General features: G+C 35.0%; 1 protein-coding gene across 3 annotated transcripts in view; it reads left to right on the forward strand.

Annotated features, from left to right (window-relative positions):
* Positions 1–19: 19 nt before the first annotated feature.
* The window catches only part of Syn1 (Syntrophin-like 1), a 703,617-nt gene continuing 689,832 nt past the window's right edge, over positions 20–13,804 (forward strand). For all 3 annotated transcript variants that reach the window (XM_069845188.1, XM_069845190.1, XM_069845189.1), the window contains exon 1: positions 20–1,036. In XM_069845188.1, the coding sequence (XP_069701289.1) occupies positions 547–1,036 (490 nt within the window). In that variant the 5' untranslated portion in view covers positions 20–546. The remainder of the gene's footprint in view (positions 1,037–13,804) is intronic.

Genomic DNA, 13,804 nt, shown 5'->3' on the forward strand with positions numbered 1-13,804 from the left:
TTTAGCAGAAGAAGGACAAACGGCCGACGGTGATGTTGGTTGTGTGCTGTCGCTACTGTGTGGTTCCATATCGGGAGCATTTGGAATGACTGTCTACGGGAACTTTTGAATGTGTGCTGTGTGAAGATCCTGAGTGTTAATTAAATAGTGCTTTTAACTGTACTGCTGTAGAATACATATGGATAATTAATTATTAAAGTACTCGTGGAAATCGTTAAAAAGTTAGAGTAACTATTGCAGCAACCGTGTTATCATTGAAATGTGGATTGTTGACAACTTACAGCCATGCCAAATCCACTATGAAGAGGGATGTTAAATGAACATACACAAACATTTTGGATGTCATTAAGTGTTCATGTTAGATTGTTCATAGTTCAACCAACAGACATCAAGAAAGTGTAATTTTTTTCGTTGCTAAGTGACACCAATTTCTAATTAATCGAAATTCGACCATATATCTGAGTGACATTGAACAGGCAACTGACTTGTTTTACATTTATTACATTTAATTTTATGTATTTTATTGACAAGTAAGTTAGAATTTCAATGGTGGAGATGGCTGGAGTGGGCTACGGCCGTTCAGGAGTGTTAGAGACGCATGTGAGAGGACAGTGGTATAGAGTATTTGTAACATTGGAAGATGATTACCTGAGTATAAGCTTAGATGAAAGTTATGAGAACTCTACAACTCTGAATGGGAGTTTGAATAATAATAACAACAATAATAACAATGTTGATTCTGGTACAGGGCTCTTGGACGCTGTAGATGTACCAGAATCTGTAGCAAATCAGAAGAGACTTGTGAGAGTGGTCAAGTCGGACAATAACGGTCTGGGGATATCAATTAAGGGTGGGAAAGAAAACAAAATGCCAATTCTTATATCAAAAATTTTTAAGGGCATGGCAGCAGATCAGACTGAGCAACTGTATGTTGGTGATGCCATTCTGTCGGTGAATGGTGAAGATTTGAGAGATGCTACACATGATGAGGCAGTGAAAGCACTGAAGAGGGCAGGAAAAGTAGTTGAATTAGAAGGTACGTTAAATATGTTATAATGTTATTTTTTTTTTCAGTACCAGTAGTTACAATAGTTTTAATGTAGGCCTAAATTCTATGTTAATTATGGTACCTAGTGTAAGCACAAAATTAGAATTATTATCTAGTTTCAAAGTATTTTTTAAAAAGCAGTCTTAACATTGGCAAATAATTTTAACAAATATTTAAGAGGACATTATACTTTTAAGAATCATTCTACAGAAAACAATCACACAATGATGTGAAAACCATTTTAATTGTGTTTAGAGAAGACGCATTCTTCGTAAAACGTGCCTCTCTGCCTTATTCGACTTAATCCTTGTCCTATCTCAATTTTAAAGTCAGCTTTCAGTAGTAAAGTGTGATGGAACCGACTATATTCACTAAATAATGAGTTACATTTAGACATTTTATAGAGAAAAAGGCATCAGTATGGGTGACAGTGAATTTTAAGTGAAGCAGTATGAAGAACTGATTTCAGCTTAAGGAAACATTTCAACTTACTCGATTGCGTCATTTGATTTCATTTTGCAGTACATATTTCTGTATATAATTGGGCATTAAGTTACTTTAATTATTCTGCTGTTAATAAAATTGTTGAATGTGTATTCTTATGTTAGAATTCTGCAGAAGATATAAACTAGCTTATATTGGGAAGCAGGGCGGAAAATGGGGTAACTACCAAGATGTGGGTCATTGGAAATCATCATGTTAGAGTTCTCCGTTTAGATCTTTCTATTTTAGTGATCATGAGAACAATTTTTAAAGTGTTTATCGTTTACATTTTTCACTTTTACATTGTCTTACTTTGAAATTTATGTTTGACATTTCAAAATAATTTCGTAAGACTCAAGACAATTATTTTTCTGTAAAGAAATTGACATATTATGTATTATATAGGCCTACCCCTATCAACATATTAACTTAGTAGGAATTATAAGCGTAATTCAAGTATTGATTTTACTCAATGAAAATTATTAAATCGAATAAAACAAATAATTATCTATCTCATGTTGGTGTATTGCTAAGCAAGTACAAAACACCATTTCTTAATTGAAGTAGCTTAACCAAAGAAAGCAAAACCATACAACCTACTACTAATAACTAACCTGACTGGCTCCGTGCAGTGTTGCCATACCTACTGATTTAGCAGGAGATTTCCTGTTTTTCCATGGACTCTACTGATTTCTTTGTCAAAAATCCGAATTTCTCCTGCCTTTTGGGCATGCTAAAGTCGCCAGTGGTACTATGCTCGGATTTTAACACACACACACGCACGCACACACACACACACACACACTCACTCACTCTCTCTCAATATACAGAGTGGAAGGTAATGAAACTGGTAATAGATCATGAGGAGAGACTTGAAAAATCTAAATAAGTTTTTTCTCTAATATTCACCATTTTAGACGAAATCGTTACGTTTCTATGAAACACTTGGCAACATCACGGCTATTGCAATAACTCTAACAAGCACGGCCTGCATTCCTTACCTTCCCCTCCTCCTCAGCTGTACTCAGTCAGTGACATGCGGTGGTCTGCTGAGCTGAAAGATTTATTTTAACGATTTTCGCCAATTATTTCATTTAATTCATGACTAAACGGTTTAATTTGTAAAAAGAAAGAATCAATACCGTACAGTACTATTAAGATTATAGGTTTGTCCACCCGTAAGAGGAAAAATAGGTTTGGAAATGCATGCAGAAACACAAAGCATTTGAAAAGATCAGACAAAAAACCAGGTTTTACGAGCGATTTTACAAAAATAAACACTATGGCGAGAGAAAATAATAAACACTCAGGCGAGAGAAGCAGAAGTGAGACCAATCTGTTTTTGTAGTAGAACATAATAATTTGTTGATCAATATTATGGAGCACTTACCAGCACTAATTAAGTCTATTTGTCCAGATTCAGAAATTGCGACAAAGGTAACTTGTGGGCGTACAAAAACTACAGCTAGTGTCCAAAATATAACGGGAGTGGAAAAAACAGAAAGATAATGCAAATTGCCGATGAATTCACAGACAAAAGTTGTACCAAACATTTTGTGTATTGTTGCACGTGTTGACGGACTTAGTTACATAAATTGACTAGAGATTGCTATAGTTACATTAGCAAAATTGTTCATTTTAGTAGTGGGGATGTATTGTGTAGTAATACAACAGTATCACATTTTTATAGTATACATTGTTTTATAATTAATATAATAGAATGAGGAAATTAATCGTTAATTAATCTACTGTTATCTCCTGTTTTTTCCATGATTTTTTTCCCTCATTTTCGTGAGTAGATCGCGGCAACACTGGGCTTCCGTGTGTGATATCTAAGTAGGTGAACATTGACTTTTTACTATAAAGTGTATAGGGCAAATGTGGCAACTAGGGCCTACGCTATTGTTATCCCTATTCCTGTGGCACGTGCCAGCCATGCGGGATTATTGCGGCAATTTCTTTTCATCTCAACTGTTGCCCATCGTACCGAGCCAGTAATAAAATGAATTGTCACCAACATAACATTGTTAAACTTGTTATACATGCCGTAGATCAGCCGTGGCGAAAAGGCCATGGTGCGCCGAGCCACTGTGTAACCTGCAACGTGCATAGCACCTATGGAGGGAGGCGGACAACCGAAGGGGAAGTTAATGTTTAGGACGTGTAACGAAGAAAGAAATGAACAAGAAAACATAGGACACATTATCACAACCTAAAATTAACTGTCTTCAGAATGTCTCTGCGACAAAGTTTCAAAATCAGGAATTATGTCACTTACTGCCAATTGTAGTTGATCACGAAGGTATTTGTCTGTTAGTCGTGATCTAAATTTGATTTTTACTATTTTCATTGTTGAAAATAATTTTTCACAAACGTAAGTTACAGCGAACATGGCTTCAACAGAGCAAGCGAAAGAACGAAGCTTCAAATATTTTTTTTTTTCCAAAGATTTGAAAAGTTCAATATCTGTCAAGTCCTTACATCTAGCTTTCATTTAACGTCACATTGTAAATCTGTGAGTTTAAATTGAAAATCTAACCGCATTATTCGTACATCTGTTGTAAAAGAATCGACGTACAGAGATGACAATAATAATAATAATAATAATAATAATAATAATAATAATAATAATAATAATAATAATAATAATAATAATATATTAACCTTTTAATATTTCATCAGTAACATGTAGTAACTTATAATGCCGTTTTATGTTATACAACTGTTTTCCTAGTAATATTTGTGAACAAATCATACATTTAATATTTTCATCATATTGTAAGCCAAAGAATGCATCCTCCCATCCTACTTGAAACTTTCGTTTTTTATAGAGGTACATGGTTTTGAGAGAGATATTGCGATGATACGCCACTCGCAGGTCCGAGACAAATACAAATAGAACGGAGTTTGACTCCAGTGAGTGAGAAGGTGGGGGTTGTAGGTAGGAAGCGAGAGAAAAGCACTGCGAGCCACAATGTTCTCGTGAGTCGCATTTTCGCCACGGCTGCCGTAGATGGAACATTGGAGAATTTTAGTAATACTACATTAAGATTCTTAAATCCCTCATTTAAACTCCTGCTGTTGTAAGACTTACCTGTAGGGGGTGAGGACGATTTTATGAACCACACACACCTGACTCAAACACGTGGGTCTCCCTTAGCCTGGGGTGAGCACAACGCAAGGGCTTCCACAGAGATTTACACTGGACAGAACAGGACGCGGGATTCGAACCCACGAAGCTTCGGACCGTGCTGCCTAAAGGGAGCGCGCATTAGACCGCCTAGCCACCCGGCCCTGCTAAGATTTATTAAAAACCTGTAAAAAGTCCTTTTTCGCTATAGTATAAGGCATTAAATAAAACAAGCTTAATTTAATCATTTATGACTTTCCTTGGAATTTACCGGATTATAATTCTAATTGTAATTATAATAAGTGAGCGATTACACTGGTAATGAGGTAAAAATCTTACTTTCAAATTGTACTTTTCTTATTTTTTCATATGCATATATTCATCTCTCACGTTCTCCACTCTCTTGAATTTATTATTCACACAAACGCTAAGAATAAATTTAAGCCACCGTTAATAGTACAGGGTGTAAGGGGTATAAGTGCCGTCCTTTTTACAGTCGTCGGGGACGGTCTACAGGATCAAAAAATGTTCATACAACATAGGGTCAAAACCAGAAAAAATATTTATTTTCTTATTTCATTTGCGTTATATTGCTTATATCGTTAGAAAACAATCACATCAGTAGGTATATCTAGCAAAGAATTAATATTAGTTTAAATAGGCTAAATATTTGTGTGTTCTATTACATTTTTGTGAAATTAAATAAAAATACATGCTTAAATTTGTTAATATTCTGGCGTGAGAGACGTGGCAACGTTCAGCAGACAATACTCTGCACAGACGTAAGTACGAGTCAGCTGAGTTCAAGCTCCCTGTCCATAGCTCTACTGCCGAGCGGATGGCAGTTCAGTACAGGGTATTCGATAAACAATTTACAATGTCATTCACAGTTTAGGAATATCATATGTTATTAATTTATGGAGAAAGTCGTCGTAATTCAAGTGAGGCAAGAAGGATATACCGTTAACGTTTTCCTCAAAGAAGGTTACTTAATCGGTGAACTTTTCTAGCAGTTTCTCATCGATTATTAAAAACTAGTAGTTTTTTACCCCGTTTCGAAAATCACACAACCAGAAATTTGTTTAAAAATGATACTGCTTTACGGAAGCGGGAGAGATTAAAATGTTGCATTAGGAAAAAAGTTCGTGTGATTTTGTGCAGAAAACCATTATTGTTTATTTTTTAAACGTATAATTAAAAATGGAGTAATATTGTTACATAAAATGTAAATTTACCATAATGTTCTATTAATGAGATTGAAAGTTTGTATTTGCTGCTCGTTTTATGTAAACAATAGTATTGTCATTGTCCGCTCCTGCATTAGAACAGAGCATCTGTTTTGTACCGATATGTCTGTACCCTCCTGAGTTGTACTGTGTACTTCTAAACCCCCTCCCCCCCCCGCTTGAGCTGTACTGTATACTTCTAAACCCCCTCCTCCTCATCTAGCAACTTTGCAAAACGTCTAATATTGTAAACTTTAATAATTAGTTAAATATTCCAGTTAGAAAAAAATTGTAAGGACATTTTTTCTTCCTTATGATATGAATAATTATCATACCCTTACACCTTGTATACGGTCCTTAACGCATTTATTTCTCCCACGTCTAGACAGTTGCCAGGTTTGTTAGTTGGATTTACCTTCTGATTGAATTGTGACTATAGCTACAGTATTTCATGGTATTAAAATTATATTAATTCTATTCCTGTTTGTGTACTAGTTTTTCTGTAATTTTATCAGTTTCATGGGATACAGTCAGTAATTTAGTCATAAAGTTAAATAAAAATTAAATCTATGGCGCGACAGCCCATGCAAGGCCAAGATCGACTAATCGACTGCTGGCCTCACGTCCATATGCCTCAGCAGAAGTAAAAGATAATCTAATAGAGTAATAACGTGTGATAAACCTCTCCCAGCCGTTATAGCTGGCTTATTAAACCGAATTTCATATTCACTGTAGCTTCCCAAATTCATCACGATGCTTGGGTGGGCACCGATTCCATACACTGACTGGAATTTCAAGAGAAATTTTCTTCCACTATAAAGACTCGAACCAGCGCTCATTTCATACCGCTAGTTCAAGGCATGACGTCTTAGAAGTAGGGCAATGGATAAAAAATGTACGTCAAAAGCAGTCAATTATATTCTACATTGAGTTCAGTAATAAATATTAAACATATTTGCATTAAATTCAAAGTAAAATTGTTAGAATTTTGTTTATGAAGATGGAGGTTTGTCTTATTAAATAGAATTGTCAGCTCTAGCTTTCTTTTATTAGCTATTTTATACTGCCGCTAGAAATGTGAAGTGAAATTCTTGTGTATTATTATCTATCTAGGTACTGTATAAGATTAGAATTCTGACGAATACAATTGAAATTTGTGGTGGACGTGGACGGTACGGGGTAGGTTTTCTCGGGGTACTTCCCTATCCCTCGCAATAATAATTACACAGTTTAATCATCACTCACAAAAAACCTTAAATATGAGCGAAGAAGGAATAGGAAAACGACTACACTGTAATATCTTCCTATGAGACCAACTCTATTGCGTTCTTACAGTAAATCCAAAAAATAAGCAACTCTAGAAATTTTTAGAGTTCGTATAGGCGCCTGAATGTGTGGACAGCACAGTGAGGTATAAGTAAATACATAAATAAACAAACAAACAAATAAATCCGTGAATGAATAAATAAATGAATAAGTATATAAATATTAATAACTGAATAAGTAAATAAACAAGTAAATAATAAATAAGTACTGTGCCAACAAGCATTCAGCCTTATCGGCAAAATTCTGAACTAACAAGCAAACATTCTGATGGTGGCAGAAAAAAAAGTTAATTTTTTTTCTTCCACCATGTTAATAATGTCAAAACAAGTGCTTATACAAATTTTGGCCACTCGACCGCAATTACGAGGCCGTCCAGAAAATGATTTTCCCTAGGACCGTTTACAGAAAAAAGCACAATTGCATGGAAGGATTTATGGAAACAGATACTGCAATTGTTGCGCTATTTCTTAACATATCCCCCACTGGAATTGAGACATTTGTCGTACCATGGGATGTGTCATAGAAGTCAGCCGCCTGGGATCGGAACCAACGTTTAACAGCGTCTGCATCTCTCTCTATCGAGCCATGATATGAGAAATGTCTCAATTCCGGTGGAAAATATTATGTTGAAAAATGTCTCAACAGTTGCTGTGTCTGTTCCAATAAATTTTTCCAATGAAATAGTGTTTTTTTTTCTGTTAACGGCCTTTGGCGAACTTATTTTTTTTTACGTCCCTCGTAATTTTATTGCGGTCGAGTGGTCAAAATTTGTATAAGCACTTCTTTTGACATTATTAACATGGTGAAAGAAGGAAATTTAACATTTTTATCTGCCCTCATCAGAATGTTTGCTTGTAGCCTAAGCGTCTTAAGCTGGTTCACAATAAACCGGGAACGTCAACGAGAACGGAAATATTGTTAAAATAAATGTATTTAAATGTGACCATTTACAATTAACTATCATTAACTATTGTGAATGCTCACGTTTAAATACACTTATTTTAACAATATTTCCATTTTCGTTTTCGTTCCCGGTTTATTGTGAACCAGCCTTTACGTAAGTCTTACCAATCGCAGAGTACATGGAACATCAGACTTGCCAACCTACAAGAGATGAAGTGCGAGAGACGAGAATTTTGTAGGGATTATCTTTTTAATAATAATAATATTAATAATTTATTTATTTACTAATATTTATTGTGCTGTACAACAGCCTAGGGCCAATAACAGTTCAGCACAAGATAAAAGTTCGCACAAGATTTACAGTGTACAAGGAATAACAAAACAGTGCATACAAATAATTATTAAAATTACAGACAGATACAAATAAACAATAGTGACAAAATGAATAGATAACAAAAACAGTGCATACAAATAATTATTAAAATTCTTATAATAATAATAATAATAATAATAATAATAATAATAATGATGATGATAATAATTATTTATTCATATTTATGTGCTGGACAACAGCCATTGGCCAATAAAAATCCAGAGCACAGTGATACAATTTAATATACTAAAATGAACAACTATGGTACAAATTAAATGCTTGAGTTAACAAAAAATAAAGAACATAGATTACAATAATTAATTTACAAGAATTAATACTATAAAATATTAGGGAAAGGAGTTGATTCTTACTACCAATTTGTGTATAAGGATTATGCAAATAATATTAGCAAAGACATTGCCATATTCTAATACTTCTATACATTGAATGGATCGAAATTGCCTATATGTCAGTTAGCATGTTTAATACATCTGGAGACCGGCGATGAAGATTTAGAATTTCTAATATTATAGAAAAGTTTGTGATGTGTATTAATAATAATAATAATAATAATAATAATAATAATAATAATAATAATAATAATAATAATAGAACGAAAACATAACATTAAATATGTACAAAAGTTACGTGATCATCTCTAAATTCCGGAGATTATGTGAATGTAGGAGAGCGGAAGTCGTGAGTAAATTGCGGGTTACTCGCACATTATGCATATAAGTTGGTAGGTCTGTAATTTAACCACAGATTGATGACAAACCTACAGCAGCGCCTTGCTTCCGATACCCCTCATCCCTTGGCCGCACTATAACCACTGACATAGATTAAGCGATAGTCGTATTTGCCTGATGTCCCGTGGATTCTATTCTCGCTCAGGCTGATCACCTGGTTGAGTTTTTTTCTGAAGTTTTCCCCAACCCTAAGGCGAATGTTAGGTAATATATGGCGAATCCTCGGCCTCATCTCGCCAAATATTCTCTCGCTATAATCAATTTCAATGATGCTGAATAACCTAGTACCTGTAGTTGATGCAGCGTTATTAATAACCAGGCTTCGATACTTTGGACCCGATACAATAAGTTTACTGTGCATGTACTATAGGTTGATGACTCGCTCAGGTAGTGAAAGGTAAAGATGCGTTGAGGTAACAACATTGCTATTTAGAGTAGAGTACGGTAGTATGGGGGAACACACATATTATGTACATTCCGAAAGTAAATATACATTACACAATGACAATGTCAAAAGAATGTGAAAAACATTTATTCTCCTGTCTTTTATAAGCATTTGTGTTTAATTATACACAGTGTTAATGGTTGAAATAAACATGTAGCAATTTTAATTTCTTCATTTATCCTATTGATCGTCTTTAGGAATTGCAGTGACAGTACCGAATTGCAATGTACTACAAGATACATTTTCAGTGTCTCAAACGTAAATCTTTTTCGGTATTGTGAAAAGCTACATTCTACGTCTCATGACGTGATAGGAACAAAACGAAAAAAACCTAACATCATTGCAGTCTCTAAGAGACATTCCTTTATTCTCGGGTGACTCTATGTCCACTAATTTGCTGTTTATATTACACAATGTTCCATATCCGTTATTTTTACATAAAATTGATTTCCACTTCTGTTTTACACGTTCAGTAACCGGTGTACTTGGTGTCTCATTAATTCCCTGTGTCATTTCCTCAACTAATTTGAGGGCTTCCGGCATCTCTTGCTCTGACTTTTCTAACCGTGAAATAGTTTTAGACACAGTTTGACAATGGATTTGTATGAAAACCAAATTATTCGTCAGAACCTTCAAATTCAGAGCGTTTTTCTTTGCGTATTTTGTTGGCATTCATTCTACAGTACCCCCACCCACTGTACGCTTTACCACTATACTCAGTATATCGTTATGCGGATTTCCCACTGAATTGCTCTATTGGGTCCGAAGTCTCGAAGCCTGTTAATAACTAACAAAAAATATTTAAGCAAACACAAGTAAATAAGTACAGTAGTACCTATTTATATAAATTTATATGTCAATACACACATTTACGCCTTTCATATGATAGTACTTTTCCAGTCTTATAAGTTCTATAATTACGAAAACTATATCAACTGTCCGTAAGATTCCGTAGGTTGCGTTTCTCGCCATATAGTCCTTAAGTGATGTCATCAAGGTTGGGGCAATAACTCAAAGTGAAATATACCCTGCGACTGTTTTTTTTTTCTTTTCCTCCGCTTCCGTTTCTTCTACTTTTCGCCTCTATATTTCTTTCCTTACTAGTCTTCTGCATTATTCATATTGACTTCCTTAATTTCTCATCTTTTAAATCTCCTTTGCTGTAGAGAAATTTGATCCTAGAACCTTGAAATTTGTAGATGTCGTATTTCCTTAAATGTTACATCACATAGTGAATCGTTCTTAAATCCTCCACGTAGACTGTGTCGTATTTCACCAATAAGAATTCAAGCATACAGCCAATAAAAAAACATCAAGTATTGAAGACAAAACGTCCAATAGAATCGCAGTGCACGTAGCCTGTCTTTGTTTACCATATCGTAATGCAAGCGAGTACTGATTTCCGAGATGGCTGTGTATTTCCGAAAGTGGGATGTAATATTTTAAAATGATTCGTAATTTCACAAATGGACGAAGGAGATGGAAACACCCGTGATTGAACATGGAATAGGTAACGTAGCATTGTATTATGTAAAAATTTTAACTAGGCCTAAATATGTGTAGTAAAATAAGAACTTACATTATATCTATTTAAGAGTTTTATGCAATCGTCATTTCAGAGATATTACTACTTTTAATGCTAACGATGTAGATAAGACAGAGTTTTATCATATTGAGATGGATATTTTTCATAACGGAATATTGGATCAACGCTACACAAGAATTTGTTTGTATGAATACATGATTTCATACCAACGAAATGATGTCAGTTTTAGTTTACATTGCACTCCGAAACCCTTGCGATTTTTCGAACTAAATATGTCAACGAATAAAGCAAATATGACAACATTTATCGATCATATTTAGCTCTTTAATTCGTCAATGAGATGATCTACGGCAGCGGTGGCGAAAATGTAATCGTGCGCCGAGCCACTGTGTAACCTGCAACGTGCATAGCACCTATGGAGGGAGGCAGACACCAGAAGGGGAAGTGAAGCAACTGTCTGACTTATTAACGGATTTTCATTTTCCTTACGTCAAGCACTTAAATATAATTTTATACAGTACAAGGCTACAAACTAATGTTTAGTACGTGTAACGAAGAAAGAAATGAACAATAAATGAACAATATCACAACCTAAAATTAATTGTCTTCAGAATGTCTCTGCGACAAAGTTTCAAAATCAGGAATTATGTCACTTACTGCCAGTCGTAGTTGATCACGAAGGTATTTGTCTGTCAGTCGTGATCTAAATTTGGTTGTTGAAAATAATGTTTCACAAACGTAAGTTGTAGCGAACATGGCTTCAACAGAGCAAGCGAAAGAACGAAGCTTCGGATATTTATTTTTTGGCAAAGATTTGAAAGTTCAACATTTGTCAAGTCCTTACATCTAGCTTTCATTTGACATCATATAGTAAATCAGTGAGTTCAAATTGAAGAGCTAACCGCATTATTCGTACATCTGCTGAAAAAGGGTCGACGTACAGAGATGATGATGATGATGATGATGATGATGATGATGATAACACTTAACCTTTTAATGTTTCATCAGTAACATGTAGTATAATGCCGTTTTATGTTATACAACCGTTTTCCTCGTAATACTTGTGAACAAATCATACATTTAATATTCTCATCATATTGGCAGCAAAAAAATGCGTCGTCCCATCCTACTTGGAACTTTCGTACATGGTTTCGAGAGAGACATATGCCACTCGCAGATCAGAGGCAAATACAAATGGAACGGAGTTTGACTCCAGTGAGTGAGAGGGTGGGGGTTGGCGGAGGTTAGAAGCAAGCGAAATGCACAGCTATCACTGCGAGCCACAATGTCTCGCGAGTCACGTTCTCGCCACGGCTGATCTACGGCATCGCATTTTCGTTCTTTAAATTCATTAGAAAGTTCACCGGAACTGATTGGGAATTGTTTCTGGAGTCATCTTTGAAATTACTGATGCTCATCGTCTGTTCGGATTCTAAGACAGGACAGATGGCTCTGTTGCATTGTACAGTACACTGCTCCGGTACAGTAGAAGAGAGGTTTGTGAGTGTTCGCTTTTGACGTAGCAGACGACCGAAGATGCCAGCGATGCGTTATTTACTCGTATGTGCTTTTTTTACTTAATAAAAAAGGAAAAAAAAATATCACTTGGGCTACGCTAGCGCTCAGTTAGAATTTAAAATAGATCGTATTTTAGTTTGTCATATTGAGCGGTGAAAATTAGTTTTTATTGTAAGCATAGTAATGTCCTAGTCTAGCTTATATTCGAGGTTTTGCTTTGTGCTTGGCGACCTTCATATTTTAAGTTTGGTATGCTATATGAACACGCATTCTATATTATACATTCTGCATATCATAAGCACTGTTAACGTCCAAGATTCCTTCCAACGTTTGTTAATATTTGTCAATTATCTCGGCCAATATGGCCATATTACATGTTTATCGTAGTTCTGCGTCTGTTTATAAATTTAGAATCTTTCATGCCAAGTGTGGCAAGCTTTATTACCATAATATAACCTTTCTAGGGCTATTAAGAATAATCAGCATCTAACACGTCATCATTATCGCTGTTCCGACCGCTTGCTATCGTAAAAGCGATTCGTTATATCTTATTTAAGAGTTCGTTGTATGCTTGAACTTGTTTATGTTAGTTTTGATGTAAGGATTAGTTCATTTATTTTAAATATATGCATGTAATGGAAACAATACTATTGCTATGTTTGTATTATACATCAAGAAATCTGAGGCCTTCGGTTTCGTATTACCGAAAATTCCAGGGAAAGCAGATTTGCAACGGAACAGTCTTCATTAATTTTTTAATAGTACATTATGCAACGAGCCTATAATGATAGTAATTAAGACGCAGGTATAAGCGAGTTTCATAATTTTCATACGAGCGTCTGGATTACCATTATAGGCAAGTTTCATACGGCTTTTTATGCTCGACCATATTTCTAACTTGAAATTATTCAGAAATATTCATTTTATTCGTATCTGACTGAAGAGCGGAAGTGACCTTGTGCATACCTCGTAAATTGTGAGATGTGCGCAGACGCCAAAGTATTGATTTTTTTCCGAGGAACAATAATGTCATTGACCTTGATATAATCTAGAGAAT

This window comes from Periplaneta americana, chromosome 14, assembly GCF_040183065.1.
Source record: "Periplaneta americana isolate PAMFEO1 chromosome 14, P.americana_PAMFEO1_priV1, whole genome shotgun sequence".
NCBI classification, from domain to species: domain Eukaryota; kingdom Metazoa; phylum Arthropoda; class Insecta; order Blattodea; family Blattidae; genus Periplaneta; species Periplaneta americana.